The sequence below is a fragment of the Notothenia coriiceps genome, unplaced genomic scaffold (genome assembly GCF_000735185.1).
Source record: "Notothenia coriiceps isolate Sejong01 unplaced genomic scaffold, NC01 NC01_scaffold00026422, whole genome shotgun sequence".
Taxonomy (NCBI): Eukaryota; Metazoa; Chordata; class Actinopteri; order Perciformes; family Nototheniidae; genus Notothenia; species Notothenia coriiceps.
The window spans coordinates 885975-911683 of NW_011359123.1; the positions used below are offsets into that span (position 1 = coordinate 885975).

The 25709-nt window shown below is 39.6% G+C and overlaps 3 protein-coding genes across 4 annotated transcripts in view; 1 reads left to right on the forward strand and 2 right to left on the reverse strand.

Annotated features, from left to right (window-relative positions):
• Positions 1-2005: 2005 nt before the first annotated feature.
• tmem35 (transmembrane protein 35) lies at positions 2006-4509 on the reverse strand. The gene is made up of 2 exons (XM_010784571.1): positions 4292-4509; positions 2006-3453 (listed from the first exon to the last, which is right to left on the reverse strand). The coding sequence occupies exons 1-2, from the start codon at positions 4409-4411 to the stop codon at positions 3088-3090; spliced, it is 486 nt and encodes a 161-aa protein (XP_010782873.1). The 5' UTR covers positions 4412-4509; the 3' UTR covers positions 2006-3087.
• Positions 4510-5082: 573 nt separating this feature from the next.
• arl13a (ADP-ribosylation factor-like 13A) lies at positions 5083-9389 on the reverse strand. Its single transcript, XM_010784570.1, has 10 exons — positions 9124-9389; positions 7904-8011; positions 7435-7505; positions 7085-7337; positions 6805-6910; positions 6508-6713; positions 6293-6401; positions 5881-6148; positions 5676-5792; positions 5083-5562 (listed from the first exon to the last, which is right to left on the reverse strand). The coding sequence occupies exons 1-10, from the start codon at positions 9141-9143 to the stop codon at positions 5501-5503; spliced, it is 1320 nt and encodes a 439-aa protein (XP_010782872.1). The 5' UTR covers positions 9144-9389; the 3' UTR covers positions 5083-5500.
• Positions 9390-13049: 3660 nt separating this feature from the next.
• xkrx (XK related X-linked) overlaps positions 13050-25709 on the forward strand; it is a 13186-nt gene continuing 526 nt past the window's right edge. Inside the window, exons 1-2 of one of the 2 annotated variants that reach the window (XM_010784568.1) lie at positions 13050-13985; positions 15568-15781. In XM_010784568.1, coding sequence (XP_010782870.1) covers positions 13639-13985; positions 15568-15631 — 411 coding nt within the window. In that variant the 5' untranslated portion in view covers positions 13050-13638 and the 3' untranslated portion in view covers positions 15632-15781. Of the gene's footprint in view, positions 13986-15567; positions 15782-25709 lie in introns of those variants that run through there. The other variant, XM_010784569.1, reaches the window with a different exon arrangement.

Sequence of the window (25709 nt, forward strand, 5' to 3'; positions counted from 1 at the left end):
AAACATTTGTATCATCTGTTGTAGACCCAAATAAATAAAATAAAATAAGAACTAATTCTCAAAAAAGATAAACAACATTCTTAAAATGTATAAAAGAACAATAGTTTGATTAATATTGATTAGAGTGCACAAAATAAATAAAATAATTCAGAGAAGAAAAATAGATATATATATTATCTATCAAAACCCAGTTAGATTAACATTCATTGGATTGAACACTTTGTTTGTTTGTGTGGATATGTAGCAAATTAACATTTTAAATAGCACTTAATGACTGACTGAATGGAAATGACAATAAATGAAAATGTAAAACGAAAAAAGCGATCATGAAAATGTTTCCAAAAAATGAATAAAATGATTTTTGACCACTTTGTTGTTCAGATATATCACATATGTGTAACTAAATGATACATTAATTGAAAAAAAACACGGTATAAACTGAGGAGTAGTGACTCCCGTGAGGTTCATGTATTTTCTTCACTCCGCTGGGAAACTGCTCTCATGTCAAGAAGCATCAGATCAGTGCATGCACTGCATCGTCCAATCAGTGAGAGATACACAGTAAGCGGGCGGGGCGAGTGTCTGAGGATTTCATCGGAGGATGGTCTGATGGTTCCTCGATTATAGCTCCTCCATTATCACTCCTCGCTCCTCCGACAAAAATAAGGACGCTACTCAAGATGGCGCAGACAAATCAACTTCCGGTGAGACCGAGACCGAGGAGCGAGGAAATTAAAAATAAGAGAAGTGAGAAGGGCCCCACGTCTCATGAGAGGAGGCTAATAAATCCCGTCGAAAACTGGTCAGTATTCAACATTAAAGATAATTACGCTACGCACCGCTTCACAGAAATGTTTGATAGCCTGATCACATACCGCTTTTATCGAAGAAGTTTGTGACTTGGCGTAGGCTATTTAATGTGTTGTCATAAACTGAAATATGGCATTTAACATTTTTAGCAGCAGCACTGCTGTGTAGAAACACTGTCCCATGTAAAAAACTCACGGGATCATCTTTGACCCCCTCTCACCATCAGCACTTTTCATAGGTAAGGTGAATATGAATGTAACACTCTCCAAAATAATTGTTTTTGTAAATGTTAATTTTTCTTTGCTGTGCGAGCATCACAACGAAAATTAATGTATATAATGTATTATCAAAATTAATATATATAATGTATTATCAAATGTAAGTATTTCAAGATCATAACATCATTTCCTTGGGCTATGAAATATCAGAATAAAGTTCCCAGAGAACAGGCTAAAATAATCAAAATTCTTGTTTAACTGTCCAAAACACAAAATAGTTCTATTTACTATTTCAGAAAACAAACCAAAAGAGTCAACAAATATTAACATTTGAGAACCCTGATCCAAACTAATCTTACTTGAAAACCAGGTCCAATTCATTAAAAAAAAAGAATTTTGTATGAAAGACACTCAGGGTACAATCTCTTATAAAATGTGCTCAGTGCTTCATTAAGTTTTATGTTTTTATGTTGCTAAAGCTGTTATGCAAATACCAGGGTGACTTTCCAGGCAAGAGGCATAACAGAAGGACGCCTGTGTCTGAGTTATGCTCTTTGTCCCCTCATCCGGTCGGTCTACCAAGTGCATGGTCCTTTTATGCCCATGTAGGATTAGAATTAAAGAAGAGTTTTCCTGTGTTGAAAATGGCACCGAATGTATCACATTTTCATCTAATTATTTTCCTTTTTCTTAGCTACTTTAGTTTATACAAGTTAAGGTAAGAACATAAAAGTGACAAACCTGTACTGCATACAGTATAATAAGTATGATACAGGGCAGAGAGACAAGCACTGCATATCTGGCCCGTAAAACGGATGTAGCTTATGTGCTGATTTGATGGCTTTATCTTGACAGGGACAGACTTAAGGTACAGTACCGGTATATAACATAACTACAAACAAATCATAATTTGTTGCATAAGTAAATAACTTGACTAAAACAAATTCAAGGGAGTTTATAAAACAAACACTATTTAGTCAATCTCACCTCCAATTCTTTATTTTAAGTATATCATTTACAGAAATATTGTGAATCTCGAAATTAACTGACAGGATTTTCCAATGAGATTTCATTCCTAAAGCAGATCTGTAATATGAATTTTTGAGTTTACATTTTTGAAACAGAAAAAGTATAGCCAAACTAATCAGAAGTTGTCTTTTAAAGAATAGGATAATATGCTTAAGACTTGAACTGTGAATTACAAAAAAGGTAAAATTAAATTTTTAACAGGCAACAATACTTTTTTGAGTTATGTTTTGCTGTGCACGCTAGCAGAAGACACCCAAGGCAGCAAATGCTATACTTTCCAGCTAAACAACTTCACTGTGGTAACTGAACTGAAAGGAGAAAAATAATATTCTGCAATTTTCACTTTAGGAGAAAGGGTGACATGTGCACTTCTACAAAAATGTACTGAGATGAAATGAACAAGGCTGTATTCATTTTTTCTTTCCAGAATTGTGTTCTGGTAACACTACACCAAAATATGATGTGGATATGTCATACTAGATGATGTATAATCAGTACAAAATTGTTTCAAAAATGCTCATATTGGTTAATGTTTATACTCTTGACCAAATGAAACATGCTTTAGACATTATTGAAATTCATAAATGATTAGTCTCTCCTACGTACGTACAGTAAAAAAAAGAAGCTACAAAGATTCTTACATGGAAAAACAGCATTCTCAAATCATTTTGACATAACATAAATGAAATCATTTAAAAACAAAATACATTTAACACAGTGTAGGACTGAAATAAATAGAGGAAATTGATTCACTATTTAGACAATGAGCTGATCTCATGAGAGTTTCCACAGGTATGATTGTCCACGGTCATGTTGAGGATAAACGGATCAGGAGTTCTCAGTTTCACAGTGAGAGTGCAGAGGAGTAGGTGAGAGTTATCAGTCCGCCAGCTGGATGGGAAAGGAGATGATGCGAGGGGATTTATTAGTGGAAGTGACTGATTCCTTCAACATTTGAATGACTCTCCATCAAACAAGAGGGACGCACCAAATTCCCTTTATTGTGGATTTGACGAAGTAGAAGAGCATCTTAAGACTGCTTGACCTTGTTCTTTTCCTGGTCATTTATTTGCTGTTCCTCTCGGCTGTCCTCTCTCTCTGGCCGGTCGTCACTTTGGCGGGCAATAAGAAGTCGGCAGGTGAGCAGAATACCAAAGACTAGAGCGTGGGCGTACCGTTTCAGGGGGTCTCCTACTAGCTGGTGGAAGAACAGGACAGCGAGCATGACCAGCAGCAGCAGGAAGTTGGCCACATCCTTTGGACGGCCCGGTACGAGGGTAAGCACCACACCACAGCCCACCTCCAGAGAGCCAATGATCTTACGAAGCAGGACCGAGCTGATGCCAATCTTTTTCAAGCCGGGCAATGCCTTGGCATAGCTCTTGTATGCCCTTTTCTGAAAGGATAATGTACAAAGATACCGTTAAATGTCTCTTAACATTACACAAATGCACAGGGACTTCTTTTAGTGAGGCTATTTAAAAATTATGGTTGCACGATTACTCTTTGACCTATTTCTACCCAGTTAAAGAAAACCAATAAACACATGAATTCAAACTTATCGTATGAGTTTTGATTTAGCATGAAACCTAATGCATGACAGCTAGCATCTTGCACACAGGATATTTCAACATCAGCACCAGTGGGTGCCTCTCACAGAATTTGCTAGAAATCAGCCGCCATTGCTCTTCATATAAAGCGAGAAGCTCAGCAGCCGCAACCTACTACGCTATACAGATCAAGGTATACTTTAGAAATGTGTTGATTTTCCTGTATACATGTTTGCTTCGTGCAGCTACATTATATTATGAATTAATACGGTGGAGTCTATCGTCCATTATTGATCCCTGTTTTACCGTTTACTATCTTATGATAGACACACTTGCTATTGTTTTATTTACCCACACCGATTCCAGGATGCTGTCTGTTTCATTACCAACATACATGAAGGGTTTTCTAGAACACACAGGCCTAATATAGCCAATGTGCTAACTGTGTTACTGACGAGACCATACTGTTTCAGAAGGTCTGAACATTTTAAATACAGGATGATCTTTGGGAAAATTGAACAATGGTTCACATAGTCAGATTAGAAGAGCCCACCAACCAATACCGAAAAGATTAACTGGACGTATCTTTGATTATTTAGGTCAGCATCTCCTCACATTATTTGAGCCTGAGAGCGTTTCGCACAGAACAATAGCCTGAACCCCCACACATCACTGTTTACTCACCATTTCACTGTATGCATCTTTGCTTAGCCTCGGAGTGAGCTTAATGGTTCCCATGAAGACGAAAAATAAACCTAAAGCAAAAGAAAGGGCCACAATAGTAACTGTCCTTGGTGAGGCCATCTTTGCCCACCGTTAGTGCAGCAGGCGCTTCCCACAGTGAAATGAATGATAGTCCGTTTCCCGGTGAAGATGCACCAGGGGGATGGGCTTCTCTGGCTGAACGACAAAGATGGCGTCGCGCTGGTACCCTTTCTCTGCGTCGCATCCAGGAGCAGGAGAGAACTGACGGGAGCTTGTACAGAGTGATGATAAATAACTAAGTGCAATTACTCTAGTACAATTTTGAGGTACTTGTACTTCATATCTACCATCCAGACATAAGAGTGTATCTCATCTTGTTCTTGGTTCTCAAAAATAATGTTAAATATCTCTTTTGCCCTCTAGTTTCCATTCAGTATGACAAGGAAACATGTTAGTATGCCTACTGACAGCTTTAATTTAGAGCATTGGAAAACGCTTATTTGGATACAGTAAATGTCTACCTTGTGAAATATAAGCTATATTATCAACACCTCATGATTTTAATCTCATAAATGATTTGGTATTCAAGTTTTTATACCAAATAGCCTACTTGATTGTGCTCCACAGTTTCTGAGGTATACAGCCATTTTCTTTTCATACCAAATTTAGGGCCCATGCTAATATGATGCTTTGATGGTTTAATAATGTTAGCACAATAGATATGCCACACAGTAGAGAAAACATTTTTATTTTTTTAAGAATATCTCATACACTGCCCAATCATTTCTAGAAAGTGTTCAAAACCCATAAAAAATATATTCCACTAACAATGAACATTTATAAATGTATACAAACAAAACCTCCATTAACATTTTGGCCAGGTACTCAATTTCATTTTTAAATTGAAAACATTTATACATTGTTATTTCAGTTTTTATCTTACATTTTTTTCATTTTATTTTATTTATTATTATTGATGTTTCTATCATGACATAGTTATGCAGACCCACCCTTCACAACACATTTGAATTTGCAGTTTCATTCTCAAGGTTCAGGGATCAGGTCACTTATATCAAAAGTGTTAAAGAAATAACTTCTTCATCTTTGAATTAGTGTAGTATGTAGTGTGCCTGTGTCCAACGCCGTGGACAACATCCTCACATTCAGGTCTCAGGACTCAAGCAAGATTCACGCTCTCTGTCCCTGATCCTGACGTTCCTTCAGAGCCATTATTGCTTTTCGGTACAGATCTGTCAGGAGAAAGATGCGTCTTTTTAAATGTAAAGCTTTGATTTCATTCAATTTCAGACTCCAACGTGTAATTGCATTTGATTTGGAGATGGAAGACGTAAATGAGGCTCACCAAATGTTGCAGACAGGTCCACAGGTTGAGAGTAAGTTCCCGACATCTCCTCTGTGTTGATCTTGTTCTTCCTTTTCACTTTGACAACTTTCTTCTTTCTCCTTTTTTCCCCCTTAGCTAGACATAAGATAAGGAAATGTTATATTCCCATTCTTAAACAGTTGAAAAGCAAAATATGTATAAGCCATTAATAACTGATTTCTACCTTTGAGTGGCTTCTCTTCATTGTTGTTTGATTCTGGCACGTCCAGAGCATCTTCTTTCACCTTTGTTTTGCGTTTCGGTTTGGTTTTCTTCGGGGGAATAAGGGCACTGCTTGCTTTCTCTCTGTGACCAGAGTTTTCATGTTCTCCATTACCGTCACCCTCTTCTTCCTCCTGTTCATTTGCTTTGGCTTGATCTTTTTCACCTTCCTTGACCTTAACCGGCTTCTTCTTCCTCTTTTTCCTCAGCTTTTTTTTCAGAGTGTTCTCCTGTAAAGAATTTAAAACAAGGTGAGTTTAATTTTAACTGTACTGTCAATGTATGATTAGTTGTGGGAGTGTAAATATTATTTTTGAACGTTAAAAGGTGTTGTACATATTACATATACGTATAAAGTCAAGCAAGATACTGACCTTTTGCAGCATGTCTCGTATGGGTTGAAGCTTTCCTTCACCCTTTGTCTTTTTAGCCTTTTCTTTTGGCCGATGAACCTGGCGAAGATCTGACTTACTGGAACGCATCCTGAGGTAGGAACATTTTTTCATAAAAGATAGTCAGAATAAATAATAGATTATGGGTTAGGTTGACATTGATCTGTACAATATTTATAATGTTGAACATCTCTTACCGTTCCCCCTTAGTTTTTTTGCGAACTTTCTCTGTTTTCCAGGTCTTTTGCCTCTCTCCTGGTTCCAGAGGTCTCTTGCTGTCCTGTGCTACACGACTGCGCAGCTCAGGGTAATCCAGAGCTATGGCCCGCAGCAACCAGCGAAGGCCTCGTAGAGTCTTTCCCTCCGACCAGCGTCGCAGATCAGTTAAGGCTGAACAAGGCTCCTGTGAAGGACAGAAAAAAAGGTTGGTCTGTTACAATTCCTACAAGAAATGTATGTTTCTAATGATTAATTCTCACACTTTTAATACTTACAATATGGCACAGAGAACGGCTCTGGTTGACCAATTTCTCCAATGAGAGACTCTCAATCAGCTCACTTCCCAGTAAAGCATTCATTTTGTCCTGTTTGTTAGCCAACCTAAGAAGAAAAGGTTTCAGCACAGGCCTAAGTCACGTTTAGCTTCACAGTTATCCAGTCATTAGTTATTTCAGTGTTCCCCCAATCCGCCACTAGAGGGCTCTAGTTTTACTCTACTTTGCACACGATGTTTGATCACACATGTAATGCATGTAAGAAGTTGAGTATAATTACACTAATACAGGTTTTCCTGCCACTCTGGGTTGCTTCAGCAGCTCTGCCAGAACCTCCTTGACCTCCTTTATCCTCTGCCTGTCACAGGAGTCCACCACGAAGATGATCCCATGGGCCTCTCCACTGAGCTCCATCCAGGCTCCTCTGGACTCGGCCGACCCCCCCACATCCAGCAAGGTGACCATGTAGTTCTCCACTCTCAGCTCATTTTTCACACAGCCATGAGTGGGTCCTGTTTCTACAGTATGGGGCACTGAAAGGACAGGAAGTAAAACATAGGTAGATCTTCAGTCCATTTTCAGATTTAGGAACTTTTAGTTTATTCAGTATTCAATGTACTCTTGAATTACCTTTTAACATTCCTTTAATGGAGGATGTTTTTCCTGCCTTGTCAACACCAACCACCAAAATGGTAACTTTCCTACAAAGAAGTGCTTTTGTAAATGACACGTGTCATCAAGATACAATAATATATTGACTCTTTGAACACAAATACGATATCACAAATACTGTCAGGACAAGATGTTTTGATTTCATTGAATTAAAGTGCTGCTTTCAACATGAGGCATTATCATGAGACCTCAATCTAAATACTATACGAAAATGTCAAAAGAAAGAAGATTGTTTCTGTTTTTTTGTACAGAATGCTTTTATTTGTATTTAAGGTCAAAGGAGGTTCAACCAAACTGATTATATTTGTGTTCTCTTGAATTTGAAAGATAGGCCATGCCATCCTATCCATCACAGGTCACATTTTCAGATACTCATCATACATTTGATTTCACTCTGTCATTTTACAAGAAATGTCGTTTTTGTTACCTGATTGGCTCCTGTATTTTGGAGAACCAGGCGCAGCAGTTGGTCATGAGGTTGAACATGTTTGCTTGAGGTGAGCACAGCGGCCACCATCTTCTCTGGAACCCGTACCTATGAACAGATGGTCAATCTTAGTATAATCAGGTCCCGCACAAATATCCTCTCCTGTGAATTCAAGATACAGTCAGCAAATGTTCGGACTGCCTCATATCTCAACCTACACATCAACAAAATCAAAAGTCTAAAATTAGCTGTATTCATATTTCTTAGCTGTGTTTCATTAAAACATGTTGTGCTTTACGTATTTTCTGCAGTGTGGTTTACCATGTGTCAGGAATTATACGTGGTCCTCTCATCTTGTAAAACAAATTCAGCAGGTGTATTTAAGGAAGTCAGACCATGTGCTAAAAAACTTGGCTGATCTTTCGGTCCTTTGTGCAGTGCATCTGTTGAGGCTATGTAATAATAATAACGGCCTGCTTTTACAGTGTTGGTAACAAGCTGGCATATTTGTTTTGGCTGTTACAGACGATGAGAGCGACACCTTGTGTGCTTTAGTGTCAATGATTACGTTTCCATGTCTGAAACTACTTCTTTGTACAAAGCTGAATCGAATTAAAATAGTCAATTAGTTTAAGCGAGATATGAACATTCGCAAAATACTTAATAGACGAATAATAATATATAAAAAGTAAGTGGATTACCATAAATCTGATACATGAAGTGTGCACATGAATTTCTGACTTTGATATGTATAATATGCATTTTCTTGTCAACACTGTTTCTATATATTTATCATGGTATCTTAATTTTAGTGATATCAGCGAGCGTAAATAAAAGGAGAAACTGGGATATTAGCCCAACAATAAACAGTAAAGTGCCATAAATAAGCAGTCATATTAGCCATGAGAAACCTGATGTTGATGTAAACAATAAACCTACAGCAGACCTGTACCACTCATTGAAAACTCTCTGTTATCTCTGTTAAATCAGATTTAATGTATCTGTAAAAGCCCAATGCATAACAGTGCTCTGGTTTGAATTCACACAGACAATAAATGAAAAGTCAACATGGGTTGTAAATGCTGAGAATTATTGGATTAAAACAAGCATTTCAAACTCAGTGAACACTAAACTACAACTACCCGACACCACTGAACGACTTAATCACACGTATAACATACCAAATGAACTAAGATATGAGAATATTGAAGGATACTCACAGAAGTAAGTCTATGTCCATGCATTTGTTTGGATTCTCCTTTCTAACAACATCTTGTACCTACAGTAGGAGCTATATAACTAATCAGGCTCACAGTAAGCCTTTAGTCACCTCATGTGGGAGGTACAGCCTTGGAGTTGTGTTTTGGTATTTCAACCAATCCCAAAGCCCTCTGATCCAATCACTAATCCCATTGGATGGCGGAGTGCTTCTTTAGTTAGACCAAACAAATGTGCATTTATCCGTCAGGAAAATCTAAATGTGTCTTGTGGTGTGATCTGTGACGTGCTGTGATCTCCTAAAAGTGGAACAATGCTGGTCAGATTTCAGCTGCACCACTTTAGTCACTGTTAGGGATAATGACATCATGTCTATGGTGATGGTGGAGTCACATCACGGTGTACGTGAGGCAGGTTTACTTGTATATTTGGAACTATCGCTTTTCTTTCTATTTTTTTCTAGCGAGGTACATCTTGATCGCTTGAGACGTGGCGTGTTGATCATTCTACAGATAATGTTATCTTATATGTTCCTTCAAAAGGGTTTACAACATTTGTAAGGTTTTATACGTTCAGACAATAACATGCAACAAACACAAGCAGATCAAAATAAACTGAACTGCATAATCCTGCATATTCAGTCCATTATACTTCTTAAAATATCCTAAAAATGACTTCCTGCCTAGTGTCTTTCAAAGCAGTCATACTGTATAAGAGTCCGTTTATAACATTAGGCCATGGACAACTGATGAAAATTACCATTTTAGGATTGGGTTAAATGTACAGATGTTTTCCTTTTGATCAATAAAATGTTTTCCTGTCAGATAAAGTTAAAAGACAAACATATATCAAATGTTATGAAATGTGGCAAGTAAAGACAAAAAAAAGACCCAATTATAGTTCAGGTTAAAAATGACTTTACAAGGAAAATGTACTTAATCACTTGTTAATTGTAAACATTAATGTTCAGGTACAACAGTACACTTACGTTAACAAAGGATCAACGTACAATGGTATTAATGCAAGCATAAGCAAGTGCATTCTGTAATGCAGCATGCACCACTAGATGGCCTCCCATTCACACGATATATCTTCACTGCCAGAGGCTGCTGTGCACCTTGTAGTCTCTGTAAATAATATAAATGCTCTATTTTCAAATCCTGCTGCAGTTGAATGACAGTCTGCTCCAAACTGAAAACAAACATTCATAGTTTAGATGTGCAGCCTCTTCACAAACCAATCCTCCCTCATTGGATGTTTTCCTTCTTCACGTCTAATGAGGGAAATCAAAACAAAATGGTGAGTAGACTACAGAGTAGAGCTGCTGTAGATATAATTAAATTATAAATGGTTAGTTGGAGCTCTCAGAAACCTGTCACAATGGTTTCTGTGCAGGCCTTATCTCATTATGTCATTATACCAACGTCCAATCAGGCTCTGCCTCCGCTGCTGAGTAGACTCATCCCAGACTCTCACCAGAGCCCTGCGTCAGCTGATACACTGACACTGACACACACACACACACACACACACACACACACACACACACACACACACACACACACACACACACACACACACACACACACACACACACACACACACACACAGCAAAAAAAGCAGCAGCTGAAGACCACACCCCCGTACGGCCCCTGTTCACCACATTGCAAACATGTTTCAAAAACCACCAACTGCTGATATTGCAATCTCGGTTAAAGCTTCTACTTTAATACTCTTTTTTATCACAGAAATATCCAAGCCAACACCACTAGATCAGTCATTAACATGTCATACTTGATTAATGTAATTTGTACAAAATATTGTGTGAAAAGCATGTTGTGGTTTTACAGATGTTTATGTACTCGACAACCAGGCAGCTGATGTAGAAGCCTGGTTCATTACCCCTGTGAAATTGAGAATCATATTTTAAATAGTTATACTTACACTTTTGTACAGATTAAACATACAAGATACAACCTGTTCTATAGTGTTCTTTACAGGGGCTGGCAGGTGCATTTTGCTACATTTTGACACACAGGGTTGTACTGTATATTGTCATCTAACTTTCGACATGAAAATACAGTTATATTTCCTAATGTTGAACTATACTTGTTGAGGCCATAAGGAATTGTAGGAAAGCATTTATCTCCTTTGTTTTTGTAAAGGATTGTCTGGTGCACCCTATACTAAATTAGATAACAAACTGTAGCACTTTTTTCTTATCATCTAGAGATTTCAACCAGCTGTAACTTACCATGGCTTTTCAGGTCATTTCACTCTTTTAGGAATCTTCCTATGCGAAAATACTATTTGACTGCAGCTGAAGATTCCTGTAAAGAATTTGAAACATAGACAAGCTGACCTGACCTGATTGGCTGGCTGTGCACATGCTGGTGCTCAGTAATGTCTCCAAAGCACACAGCCTCAGCAGTCTGAAGTCACTGACCCAAAGCACTGCTTCACCAAACACATGCATTAGTAATGCCTTCGTAGGTTGTGTCGACCACTGACTTAGATGAAATCTGGTTAGACAGGGAGAGGTCAGCATGTATGGAGTGAGCTGTGTTGAAACTGTACCACAGCTCATAATGAAAACAAAATAAAAGCTACTTTTGTTGTTTCATAGTTACAATGAAGGGACAGCAACATATCATCTACCAAACAGGATGTAAGAGTGATTATTCAGTAAAAAAATAACACAATAAGGGTTTACTTTAGGTCATGATGACATCAAGCTAAGCAACACGTGATATTTTTGCAATGGGAATGTGGGGGTTTAACTACATTTGGTGTCCTTCTCATGCACTTTCCAAACAAATAATCCTTGTTTGAATAAGTAGTAGAACAAACATGAAACTGATTATGTTCAGGGTCACAAAATGTTATTGTTGTCTAATGAGCATGTGGTCTTATCTGATTGTAATATGAGGAAATGTCTGTGTGAAAAGCGAATGAAAAGATGGAATGATTTGTTAATTGTTGATTCAGTGTGTGTGTGTGTGTGTGTGTGTGTGTGTGTGTGTGTGTGTGTGTGTGTGTGTGTGTGTGTGTGTGTGTGTGTGTGTGTGTGTGTGTGTGTGTTCTGCACCTGTTTGTGTAGCTGCTTCCCCTCACAGGCTTGCACGTCACCATAACAAGGCCAAGTCCTCACTACTTTTGGAAACTAAAAATGGAAGCGCAGAGAATCTGATCTCTCATTACTCGCCCTTCACAGCGCTTCCTTTTGAAAAGGACAAGTACTGTAATAAAACTACACTGCATGTGCTTACAGTATCGGTGGCATTTAGCTTGGCAAAGGTACTCTAGAGAAAGTGAAATGGCAAATAAGTTGTAGTGTTTCCCTCAATTTGAATGAAATCGTTCTTATCTTTGTAGGCAGCTTTGTTGCCCTGTAATCTATACTTTTATAGGCTGCATTTACTATTATGTATTTAACAGCTTGTTCATTGCTTGTAATATGTAAGATTGTAACAGACATCCTGTACTTTTTTCATTATCATGTGAGCTTTTCACCTCCCATTTTTCTTACTTATGGTGTGATTCAAGCAGAACACCCAGGGTTATGAAATTGACAATTAACAATAAATAAAACTCTCAATACAAATCATATATTTTTTTAAAGAAATATTATACCAGAATCATTGAATATATATCAGAGTACAATTATTTTAATAAAACATTGTAATTGAGTTTGAGGGGGAAAAAGAGAAGACATCTTGAATACATGTACGGAATGTGGTTCTAAACACCTTTCTAAAGCAGTTAGCGAGATCATATCACAAAAAATGAAGCTGTTTCCCCATAGTTACCAAACTATTTGTGCCAGCCTCTTAATAATGGATTTGTTTTCCTTGGCACAGATTTGTATTTTTGATGAGTTGTGTTATTATCTGTACCCTCTTTTATTTTGAAGGCAGCCGCCCGTAATTTCCGGTATCGCCCCCTGAGTTTCTGGCTGACTTGGTGCAGTTGTTGCATTGACAGACAGTCAAAAGATTGGAAACACGAGTAGCAGCCAGCAGCCGCACAAATACACCGACACGGAGACACACGGCCCTCCTACAGCCCGGCATTCACACTACAGCTGGAGGTGTTTTTAACATACAATAACAAACTTTAAGCTACTGATGTCCACCGAGTTTGGACGGTAACCGGCTGGCTGACATTTAGTAGATATCGTCCTGGATGACGAGGCTGAACTGAACTTTCCCTATTCTGCACACACGGTGCAACAACAGCGCTGAAATCCCGACGGGCAGTAAAGTGGTTTCCTCTGGATCTAACGTCCACGTCCGACGATAAAACGATACCATTAAACAAACGCTTTTGGTGGGAGTGCATCGGAGCGGTGGCACAGCAGTTGTTGAGTAACACACAATGTGAACCCAGCGATGCTCAACTTTGTGGAAAGTTGGGAGAGACGGCGCATCAAGGGAATTATTTACAAATAGTGATGTTTTTTAGCATAGTTTAGCGTCTTAATCGTGAACCGTATACTGATCAAAGTGGATAACATAATGTGCGAAGCGGCCACGGAGGAGCATGAGAGGGAGATCTCAGACATGGAGAGCTCCACGGCGGCGCACAGTGAAGTCATGCTGGTGGTCAATCACAGCCGGATCAAGCCCCCCTTCAGCGTGCTGCTGGCCACCGTGCTGTACTGTGCGGAGTTCATCACGGCTGCCGTGCTCTGCAGCCGGTACCACAAGACCGAGGACGTGATCTGGATGGGCTTCACCCTCACCTTCATGCTGCTGCCCGCCGTGCTCATCCAGCTGGCCCTGACGTTCATCCACAGAGACCTGGGCCGGGACAGGCCGCTCGTGCTGTTCCTGCACCTGCTGCTGCTCGGCCCTGTCATCAGGTAGGGAGGGGTGATGGGATGTTGTTGGTATGTTGACATGTTTATATATTGTTGAATGTAAGAAAACAATACCTTGATATCATCAGAAGAAGTACTCAGATCTTGTACAAAGTAGAAATACCACAGTGTAGGACTACTGTTGCAAGTAAAAGTCCTGCATTCAAAAAGTTACTCAAGTTAAAGTACAGAAATATTAGCATCAGAATATACTTTAAGTACCGAAAGTAAAAGTACTCATTATGCAGATTGGCCTATTTTGTAAGAATATATATCATGTGTTTTTAATTCTAATTATTGATGCATTAATGTGTTTACCACAGCTGGTAAAGGTGGAGCTAAATTAAATCCCTTTGTATGCTGGTGGATTTACTCCAAGTGTTATTTAGATGTTGATTATATTTCATATCAATAAAATCCAAATCTGGAAAGTAAAAGGTATACAATAAATAAAAGTACAATATTTACCTCTGAATTGTAGTGGGGTAGAAGTTGCAGTAGCAAAACATTGAAATACTTAAGTAAAGTACAAGTATCTCAAAATTGTACTCAAGTACAGTGCTAGAGTAAATATACATCGATTCTTCACACCACTGGGTAGGTGAGGGTCATGGGGTGTTAGGGGTCAAAGTCACTACAAATCATGATACTTTGTATTAGTGCTGTGACTTTGTAGTGTTTACAGATATACAGATATGCACAAAAGCACTCTAATGATCTTTGAGAGCTGACATGATGCTGCAATAATGTATCACTATGAATCAGAGTTGTCCTCATAAATAAAGGATGCTGACTAGAACTGAAATGATTGATCTATTACTACAGTGACAGAAAAATTATCTGAAACTTTCTTCAAAATGAATTAATAGTTTGTCATTATTCAAGGTATACCAGTAACAGCAAAGTAGTCTCAAATTCATGCCTCTAAATTGACTTTAATACTTTTCTTTGTCATATATTATTGTCAACAATGTTTTTGGGTTCTAAACAATTGGTTGAACAAAACAAGCCATTTAAAGATGTCCACATCGCCTCTGTGTTATGACGGGAATATTTCATAGACTACAAAGTTAATCGATTATAAATTGAATTATCGGTTGCAGCCCTGACTGACTTATTAAATCAGTTGGTCAGTTCATCAAATACAATGGATCATCCACATTACATTGTAGATAGACTGTTGCAGTATCATGGATTTAGTACTGAATGAGATCCACAGATTAAGCTCTCTAACTGAATCACACTCCAGATGCCAGCCTCTTCAGTATGAAACACAGGAGGGACGACTGAACAGGACAACCTCCCACAACCTTAGAGCTTCTTTTAATCTGAAAGCCAGTTTGTCATATGACTCTGCAGAGCTGGCACCCGCCCTAGTAAAACATCACTCACATTCATTTACGTCGCTCGGTTGTATGACCTCATCTCAGGATAACGTCCCCCAGAAGCCTTCGGTGCTGCAGACCAGAGATCAGGCCTGGCTGGCTAACAGAGAGAGAGGGACTGATGTTGCCTCTTGAAATAATAGAGCTCGAGTTACTCTTTGAATATGTATTGTCTTAAACGTTCTCTTTCTGTGAGGGAGGTGTTTCAGTCTGCACTCCTGTGTCAGTTGTTTTCAGCTGAGAGACCTGTTTGGCGAACCGTGACTCATGTAGGCGGTGACTTAAGCTCTTTGAAATTCAAATATACACATATTCATACTCTCTTTCTTCCCCTCTGGACTTTGATATGTCTACAGTGAGCTGTTAAGGTGTTGGTCTGAATATAAAGTACAATAATCGTTAAATGTAGGGCGTTCTATATTTTACAGGGCAAGAAAATCAACCGAACAAATGTATGTGTAACAGGAAGAACACTTTGCTAGAGAAAGTGTTGCTAAAAGGCTTATAAATAGCTTGATTTGGCTCAGGTTTCTGTGCACCCTAAAATATAACTAGCCAGACAGTTTACAGATATAGATAAAAAGATCTGGATAAAAAGATGTAAATAAAGATCAAGGACATAGATCTGTTGAAAGAACAACAACCCTTTGCAATGCCGTTCAGAAGACAGGAAATGATCTTATCTACAATGCTGAGCGACGTGTTTAGTGTAGCCGCGTATCAAAATAGATAGTATTTTTCCCAGTGGTGATAAATGCCATTTGAGCTAATAGTGCTTCACAAATCAGGACAATGTAACACAGAGTATCTTCCAAGAGAACAGACCTTTTTATTTTAACAATGCTCATAGCAGATTTGCAGTTCTCACAAATAACATGACCAAGGTCAGGCACAGGTCTATAATTATGAACACACTGGAGATGAAGCCAATCATGTCATTGCAGGAGAAGGATAGACCACCTGCAGCGCTACAGACTATTTCAATCTTGAGTGAGTCAACACTTGGTTTGTGTTGTTGCCTGTTGTTGTAATAGTTACGACATATTTTGGCTATGAGGAACTGATCAGAGCTATAGAGCTGGGGAATTAATTGAAGAATGTCTGAACTTTAAGGACGATGTCTGACTTAATTTTAGAACATACATTTTGACAGACTGACTGTTATCTGACTAGGACTAGATGTTAGAAAAACACAACAAATCTTGGGGGTGTGGACATTAGCTTGTAGCACGCTCCCCATTGAGGCTAAATTAGCTTAGTTGGAGTGTTGATAATGTAGTTACCCGGTTTTTGACAAGGAATACAAATGTGTGAAATGAAATGGACCATATCTCTGGTTTTGCCGCCTTGATTTGATAAAAACAGGGCAAAGAGTCATGCTTAATCTATTAAGGCACAGTCAAAGCTTTGAGCTGACATCAACATGCTCACACTGACAATGCTAACATGGTAATGTAGCAGAAATCGTGTTTACCATCTTAGTTAAAGTAGCAATCCTTAATATTTTATTCCTGGTTGATTTAGGATTTCTGTGGAATTGAGCTTGTGTTATCTCTTGTCACGATAGATGATGACTTAACAGACCTTTATTTAAATGTATATCTCCTGTTCAAAATGTCCTACATTTATTTGGTATTTGCTCATGAACCTAAATAAAAGTATTGCACGAATGATACATTTGACCCGGTAATGGTGCTGAAGGGAGAAGTCAGGGGATCACCATTGTCAGCACATTTCATTGTCTACCATTTAAAAGTTGCTAAATGTTATGATACTCCAATAGACCGACTTATCACCAGACCTATTGCCATACATATCTGCTAGCATAGCAAATTATCCGCGAGTTTCCAGTAGGGCTGCTCGATTATGGCAAAAATCATAATCTCGATTATTTGGGTCAACAATTGTAATTGCGATTATTCATTGACTTTCAATCAATCAATCAATGTTTATTTATATAGCCCAATATCACAAATGTTACATTGGTCTCAGTGGACTTCACAGTTTGTACAGAATATCAGTATGACAATACGACACCCTCTGTCCTTAGTGGTGAAGAGAGGCTGAGAGAACGAGTGCTGCAGGATAAAGCTGCGGGCATGGGAGGTAACCCGACCGAATGTTAGATAAAAGTACTCCCTTGACGTACAGAAATTAAAGATGGTCGGTTTGGGGGGAACTAATAAAAGCCTCACAGTCAGGTTCTACCCACTAAAAAACTCAGGGGCTTAAATAGTATCTTTAAGCCTAAAAAGTATTGTTTGTAATTAGTTTCAAAAGCTTAGACAGAAATTGTGACTCCTTTAGGGCATTTAAAGGAAAAAAAGAGAAAGCAGCAATTACTGGAAAAAAAACTGAGGACATGTGTGGAATGCCTATACTGTGTGTGTGTGTTTGTGTGTGTGTGTGTTTGTGTGTGTGTGCGTTTGTGTGTGTGTGTGTGTGTGTGTGTGTGTGTGTGTGTGTGTGTGTGTGTGTGTGCACAAACGCACACACACACAAACACACACACACACAAACACACACACACANTGGGGTGTTTGTCATCTGCTGGTGGACTACCGGAGAGATTAGGCTTGTTTGAGACGCGTTGTGGCTCGCCTCGAAAGTAGACGAGAATAGCTCATCGCAGCCGGGGGAGGTCTCAAAAAGCTCGCCTGAAGTCGGATAGCTCGGAGTCGGCTTCTTCTTGTTCTTCTTGTTCTTCTTCTTCTTCTCTCGGTTTTTTGGTGGATTGCAAACAACTTTAAGGTGCATACCGCCGCCTCCGGAGTCGGCTTGACTCGGTTTGCATTTATAAAGAATGCACACATGTGATTAATCGTTAATGTCAGATATGTACTCAGTAAATACATTTGTTCCTGCTCAAGATTAGATTCAACTTTATTGTTATTGCACATATTACAGGTACTGAGACAACGAAATGCAGTTTAGCTTCTAACCAGGAGTGCGAAAAGCAGTAAAATGAAAAGTAATGTACACAATCTACAGAATAAAATATAGAATGAATTGAATGATGAATTAACAGTGAGGGGTATGAATATACACAGCAGCCTGTGAGCAGTATGAACAGTGTGTATGAATATGCTAAGATATATAAACTATGACAACGGTAAGCAGTGCAAGTATAGTATAAAATATATGGATATTAATTTCATGATGATAAACATTGTGGAACAATGATGAAAAATGTTAATGGGAGGGGCGACGTAAAACTGACACAAAACAACAACAAACTTTTGCCGAGCCAATTGGAGAGTTTCATTACCAGCACGTGGTAAAAACCACCAATGAGCGCTCAGCTCGAGATACCAGCGAGTAGTTTCCCATCAAGCATTTCGCTTTCGCAGCCCGTGGAGAGGAACTGCGCCGCCTCGCCGCGCCTCGCTCTCAAGGCTGCGGGCGTCTTTGTCCCGCGAGATTTCAACGTCTCATGTAGGCGAGCCTCCAGAGCAAGTCGGACAAAGTAGGCTTGTTTGAGACAAGCGAGACCTGCGCAATTTCGATCAACGTCTTGCTCGTGCGTTGCATGATGGTTAGTCATTTTGAGCTCAGCTCGAGATACCAGCGAGCCGTTTTTATACTTTATATATAATTATTATTATTTTTTATTATTATTAATAATAACGTTTGCATAGACATTTTCAGGGGCGGACTAGCAATCTGTATAATTTCCCCGCAACGAGGCTCTGTTTCTCAAACTTTACAAACAAATTAATTCACCAGCACCCCCCCTGCTTGGTATGACATTGAAAAAGTTACATTAAATAATAAATACAAATAAATTACAATAAAATGACTTGTTTAATCTTCACATCTTGTAAGCATGTCTATAATTTTGAGCACAAAATTATTGAACAGTATCGAAAAATACCGGTATCGATAATCAGTATCGTATCGGTATCGATAAAATCCTAAAGATACCCATCACTAGCAAGGAGGAAATGTTTCCCTGCTCGACGCTGAGGCAATACGCTTTATCGGAAACAATGAGCTTTTATTGTGTCGGTGACAATTAGTCATAAGTCATGAAAGAAGTCAAGAGCAAGAATGAATGTGTCAGATTCTTTTATTTTGAGTTTCAAGTAAAACAATAGTAGTCAAGGCACCGAACAAACAAGACATAGCATAAAAAAGAAGCACACTGTGAAAGCACTTTGATAAAGTAGTTAATTCAGTGTAAGTCGGGTAAATTCAACTTCAAGGTTGACTTTTAAAAAAATAGGCATTTTATATTCCATTAAGTTTTTTAGGTGTTTTTCAACTGTATATTGTTTTGTGACATATTTTGATGAATCTTTGTAAAGCTAAAATAAGTTTTTCTAATAGTAAACACCTAACGGCATTCAACAAAGCGGGTTTATGTAGTAAGGTAGGAGGAAGATACATTCTTCTTCTGACCTTTTTCTTTTTTTTGTAAAAGTATTTTTAGTGCAGATGCAAATGTGTGCAAAGAAGTGAAAACCTTGATGGAGTAACACTGGGGTGTCCCGGTCTTTCTTTCTGACACTCTTGGCACGTTTCCCACACACCTGGCTCACTCCTGTACACTGCTGCTCTCTCAAGGCGGCCTTTGTGCATCGCTGCATATCTGGACGTGCTACATTCTTTGGTGCAATGAGGCCTCGCTGTGCCCCAAGTGTAAGTAATCACCCTTGATAAAGACAACAGCAGTTAACCTTAATCCACCTCACAATCACAAACTAGTAAAGTTGCTGTATCGTCTGTTTTTTGTGTTAAAAGTACTCGAGGACTTGTGCAGCTGAGGTGCATCCTCATTAAATAACTTGTTCATTTATTTCCCCACTAAGCCCTCCTCAGGCTGCCTGCATCATGTCATTAAGGATAGCCGTCTCTTGCTCTCCCAGCTGATTGGTCAGGTCGAGGGGTTGGGAGTTTTCGGGGTCCAGCAGATGCAGGGGCTCCTCCGGCACCAGCACCATGGTGGCAGCCGTCGAGTACGAGGGCGGCAGCTTCCCTCTCCGACCCCTCCCCCCCCTACTCCCTGTACGGAAGCAGACGCAGTGCAGGCAGTCGTGCACGTTGTACTTGAAGAGGCTTTTGCACGGGTGGCAGAACTGGTAGAAGAGCAGCATGAAGAGCACGGCCAGGCTGTAGCAGATCAGCAGCTGGGCGGCCAGCAGCGGCGCGCACACGTACTCGTAGAAGTCTGATTTGTAGAAATACCATAGCGTGATGAGGACAAAGTTCTCCACAAAGCGCCCGCAGTAGAACATGGCCAGGCGGTCCCAGCGCTGTTTCCTCTCGATGAGCTCTCGGTGAGCGAGGTCCAGCTGCACCGCCGACCAGCAGAAGACGTTGATGCAGGCGTACAGCAGCGTGAACATGGACAGCACCACCGTGGTGCCCAGCTTGGAGAAGTTTTTCTCCACGTCCTTGGCCAGCGAGCCTTTCCTGGCCCAGAACTCGACCCAGGGGAGAAAGAAGAAGAAGAGCAGGTTTCCCATGCCGACGAGGATCACCCAGTGTGTGAGCGCCGTGCTGAAGAGGACCAGAGAGGTGATGCGGGTGGCGATCTCCAGCCCGCGCCACACGATCATGCACAGGTAGGCGAAGGGCCGCAACCGCACCTTGTAGTCGTCGTATCTGATCTGGATGGCCAGCACGATGCACACCAGAGCCCCGTATGTGATGGAGATCAGCGTGATGATCATCAGTGTCACTGAGGAAACAAACACAGGTCATCGGTTACATTATAATCAGCATTATCATCATATCCAAAAATGTCTCGTCTTTAACTTATTAGAACTTATATTATCAACATAAAGCTATCGTATTTCAATAGAAATGTTCTTATAAACTCTTCATTTAATATAAAATGTATGATATATTCCTAAATTAATGTAATTCAAACATAGGGAAAGTAAATAATACATGCTGAAAAGCGTCTTCTTTCAAGAACTCATAAGGTAAAGATTTCAGATCAGCTCTTTGGCAAACACTGAATTATATCTGCAACTATTTAATGTATTACCATCATGTTCAGAAAGGTAAAGTATAAATGTGATCATCCTTAACTTTTAATATAGCGCCATCATCAGGTCAATTTGAATATTACTTTGATTATATTACACTGAATACCTGCCAAACTAATGTCCTCACGACTGCCTCAGATTCTGTGTGTTTATTGATCAAAAGCAAATGCTAACTTTCAGTGTTTCCATGTGCCCTTATCTTTATCTTGATTTTATATCTTAACAGTCTCCAATAAACAAAACATCTCCCGACTAACACACTGACTTCTTAATAACTGTGGGACATTCACAAAAGAAAGGATTTACTAAGTTATCTGAGGTAATTTGAAATATTCTACCCTTGGTAAGTGCATTTAAAAAACAGCAGTGACATTTGAATTCTGTGTGTACAGAATTCATTGATCGGGGGGGGGGAGTCAAGAGCTGCCAACCTGAAATAATGTAATAATTGTGTAATTTTAAGAGACTTGCATGATTTAGAAATCACATTGTTTCATAGCAGTTGTTTAAGTTAATTGTTTAGTAGAACAAAGGCATGATCTCCTCGATCATTCTTACATCTGGCAGGGAGGAAGTATTTCTCCTGGATGCTGGCGTACAGCTGCAGGGTCAGCTGAGGTGCGGAGCCCAGGAAAGCCTGAATGACGGCGGTGCGTTTGAAGGCGTTTCTGTGTGTGGCCAGGTTGCGCTCTGATTGGCCGATTTCCCACTCCATGGGGATCTGTCCCTTTTCCAGGTTAATCTTCCTGGAGATGGTGACGTAAGGCTCCTCCCTTTTACCCGACTTGAAATAAACCACCAGAGCCTCGAAACACCTGACGATGAGATAATGGAGTTACTGAAAGTGGAGTGATATTTTTACACCAACAGAGGGCAGTGTAGTGTTACAATGATTCGTGTATCGACATCATTTAAAAACAACATTACATTTTGAAGATGTAATGAATATGTAAGACACCAAAAAAAACAGCTATTCCCATTACATATTGCAGGATTTTTTTCACAGCTTGGTCTTTTCTGCTTTTCTCTTAAGCTTGGTAGATAATATCTTCAATCAAAAAAGGCTACCTTCCTGAATGACAACTCAGGTTAACCAGACTGCATAAATGTAGGTCAATTTACTAAAAAGTGCATAATCATGCCCTTTGGACAACCTTATTATGAACTTCACCAATAGCTTAGCTTGTTTTCAGTGTAGGAATTTAAGATGAGATATTATACACATGATACACTGATCTCAGAACTGTTATCTCGTAAGGGATCCATCATAAACAAACCTGTCTTTGTAAATCACAGCTAAATAAACTAAAGCACAACACTGAGACTCCAGCAGAGGGCAGCCAGGAGAAATAAAACAGTTTCCAGAGGCCTAAATGGATCAACTGAAACTCTCTGGGTGTGGTCCTCTCAACATTTGAAAGGTAAATGCTTTCTGTGTTTAGCCTAAGAGGTCTATGTGCGGACAATGGCGATTCTAGAGTCTGTGGGGGCCCCCAGTGAATTTTAAAACTGATGGTGATCATCAGTGGCGCCCCAACACACTCCTCTCCCCTCCCCCCCCCCAAACTTAAAATAAGAAGCAGCATTTTACGGCGCGCTATGCATGGTGCCCCCTTGAGGGGGTTTCTCGACATGTCGTTGCAGTAAATTAAAGGGTGTTTCATTTTGTCGTTGCTGTGGACCTTCTTAATCTACCTTCTTTTGGGGGCCCTCTTCTGGTCCGGGGCCCCAAGCAGTGTTGCCTGCCTTGCCTGTTTGCAAGTGGCGCCCCTGTGTGTGGAACACCAACTATAAGGAAACTATTTGAATCATCGACAAATATAAATGATTTATAACATCAAAACCAAATGTTCAAGCTGCAGCAACACATGTCAGCCATATAACTCATGACAAAACACATGTTTATCGTAGCAGCTGACTCTAATTCTTGATATTTTTTTCAAATTATATGAACCATGGCAATGTCAGCCTGGTTGGGTAATATGGTCAAGACTTAAATGTTTGAACCAATATTGTCATAATATTTAGCAAATGTTTCATGGTAGAGACAATGAATCCAGGCTTTAGAAACACCCTGACTTTTTTTTTTACAAGTAGTGCTGGACATCTGTATTCAACACACACACCTCTCCCCCTGAGGATCCCCACTGCTGCACCAAATCTAACATCACTGTGCTGGAATGTTAGCTTTTACTCCAACTTTGGACATAAGACTTGAATCCCACACAACTGTGGTTCCACTGTGTTGCTGTGCAGCAGACTCTCAGAGTCATCGGTCAGGCATGTTGCTTCAGCTGCTCTTTGTAGGGAAACTGTACTCTGTAGTTACATTGCAAATGCAGCTTAGTGCCAAGCTTCCACACTCACCCCTGAACTGTGTTTGACCCACCAGTTAGAGGCTGGCAGGGAAAATCATTGTTGTTGTTTGGAAGCACGCTCTCATCTCGAAACCAGCGCACTCACTTTATTAACTCCCTGACATTAGCTTACTGTACATTGTCTACGATCGGGAAACAGCAAAGTCACAAAACCTGATTTATCAACATAATTGCCATGGAAATCTGGCAGCACAATGTCACAACACTTTGTGAGGGTACTGAGCTCGAGCCAGCCAGCACTTAGGATTCAGACAGAGGCAGGCTGTGTTTCACTTAGGGGAGGGGGAAAGAATGAGCAGGGCTGCATTAGCTAAATGAATCAATATAATGACATCCGCGGCAGAAACTTATGGATTTATAAAAGGGAAACACACAGGCTACTGCTCTGTATCTGCAGTCTAAACACACAATATGTCCGTGCAGTCTACCAGTATGATGTGGAAATACCACTTAAGCAAAGAGGAACAAGCATTCAGGAAATTCTATCAACATCTCTTTTGCAAAATTCCCTTGTTTTGGTCACATAGGATTAACTCATCATGCTCATCCGGTTTATGCTAACAAGCCAGAATGTGGAGCTTTTTCGAAACACAAACAGACACACAACAAGAAGCTTTGCAAGTCTGCACTGGTCCACAAGTTGACATTTTAGTTATGTAATTGTGTTTCCCAGCTTTAGGAGCAGGATTGTTGGCGAGTCAAGACAAGTTGAAAATAAACCGACCTATTTGAAGTTGCCAATATTGACTGTGGAAACAGTGTCTTCTGGTAGACTACACAGTAACTAAAACAAGGCTCTCGTGAAGGTTATTAGGAAGTCATGTGTTAAGAATTGTGACTTGGAATTCTGCTTTTGACAGCAGACACAGTATGTCTGGCCACAAGATTAGCAACTGAGTCGTCCCTGAGTCACACAGGAAACCTCCTATCTGATCCGAGGGGGAGCAGAGGTGGTTTGTTTAAAGCGGCAGAGCGAGGGAATGAGAAGCATTGGAAATAAAAACAGAAGAAGAGAGCAGAACAAACTGTTCTGTAAAAGCAAGCATTGCTACTTGTTCTTTTTTCTACACTGCCACATTAAAAGCATCACATGTCACAGTTTAGTGTAACAGATTAAAATTACAAAAACGCTTCAGGAAGTAGACATTAGAGAGGCAGCTTTACTTTGATATTAAAAGCCGTTTCATGGTTGTTGACGTTTTTAAATCACTGGAGTGTGCAAAGCATTCTTAGGTGGAGGAAAGACGTGTACTGGATCATAAAGAGTGAGCGTAGCCGACAGATAACGGCTTTCTTTTTACAGCTGGAAACTAGGGCTGCTCAATTAATCGTATTTTAATCGCGATTACGGCTTGCAACGATTACGAAAACAACGTAATCGAAATAAAACGATTATCTTTTTATTATTACTTTCTTTTTTTTTCTTTTTTGGCTTTTCAGTTGAATTATACTTAACGTTCAGGTTAATCAACTGTTAAAAACATACTGTTCACATTTTTTTCTCTCCAATAAATGGATGTTTTCAAAGTATACAGCTCTGGTTAAAGTCACAAATGACATTCTAATAGCCTCAGACAAGGGACTTGTCTCTATTCTTGTCTTGCTCGATCTTAGTGCTGCATTTGATACTATCGACCATGATATCCTATTGCAAAGACTAGAGCACTTAGTTGGCATACAGGGAACTGCTTTAGGCTGGTTTAGGTCCTATCTATCTGAACGCTCTCAGTTTGTACGTGTCAACGATGAATCTTCCATGCAAACCAAAGTTAGCCATGGAGTGCCACAGGGCTCAGTGCTTGGACCTATTTTGTTCACACTATATATGCTTCCGTTAGGCAATATTATAAGGAATCATTCTGTAAACTTTCATTGTTATGCGGATGATACTCAACTATATTTATCAATCAAGCCTGATGAAATTAATCATCTAAATAAAATTCAAGACTGCCTCAAGGACTTAAAAAC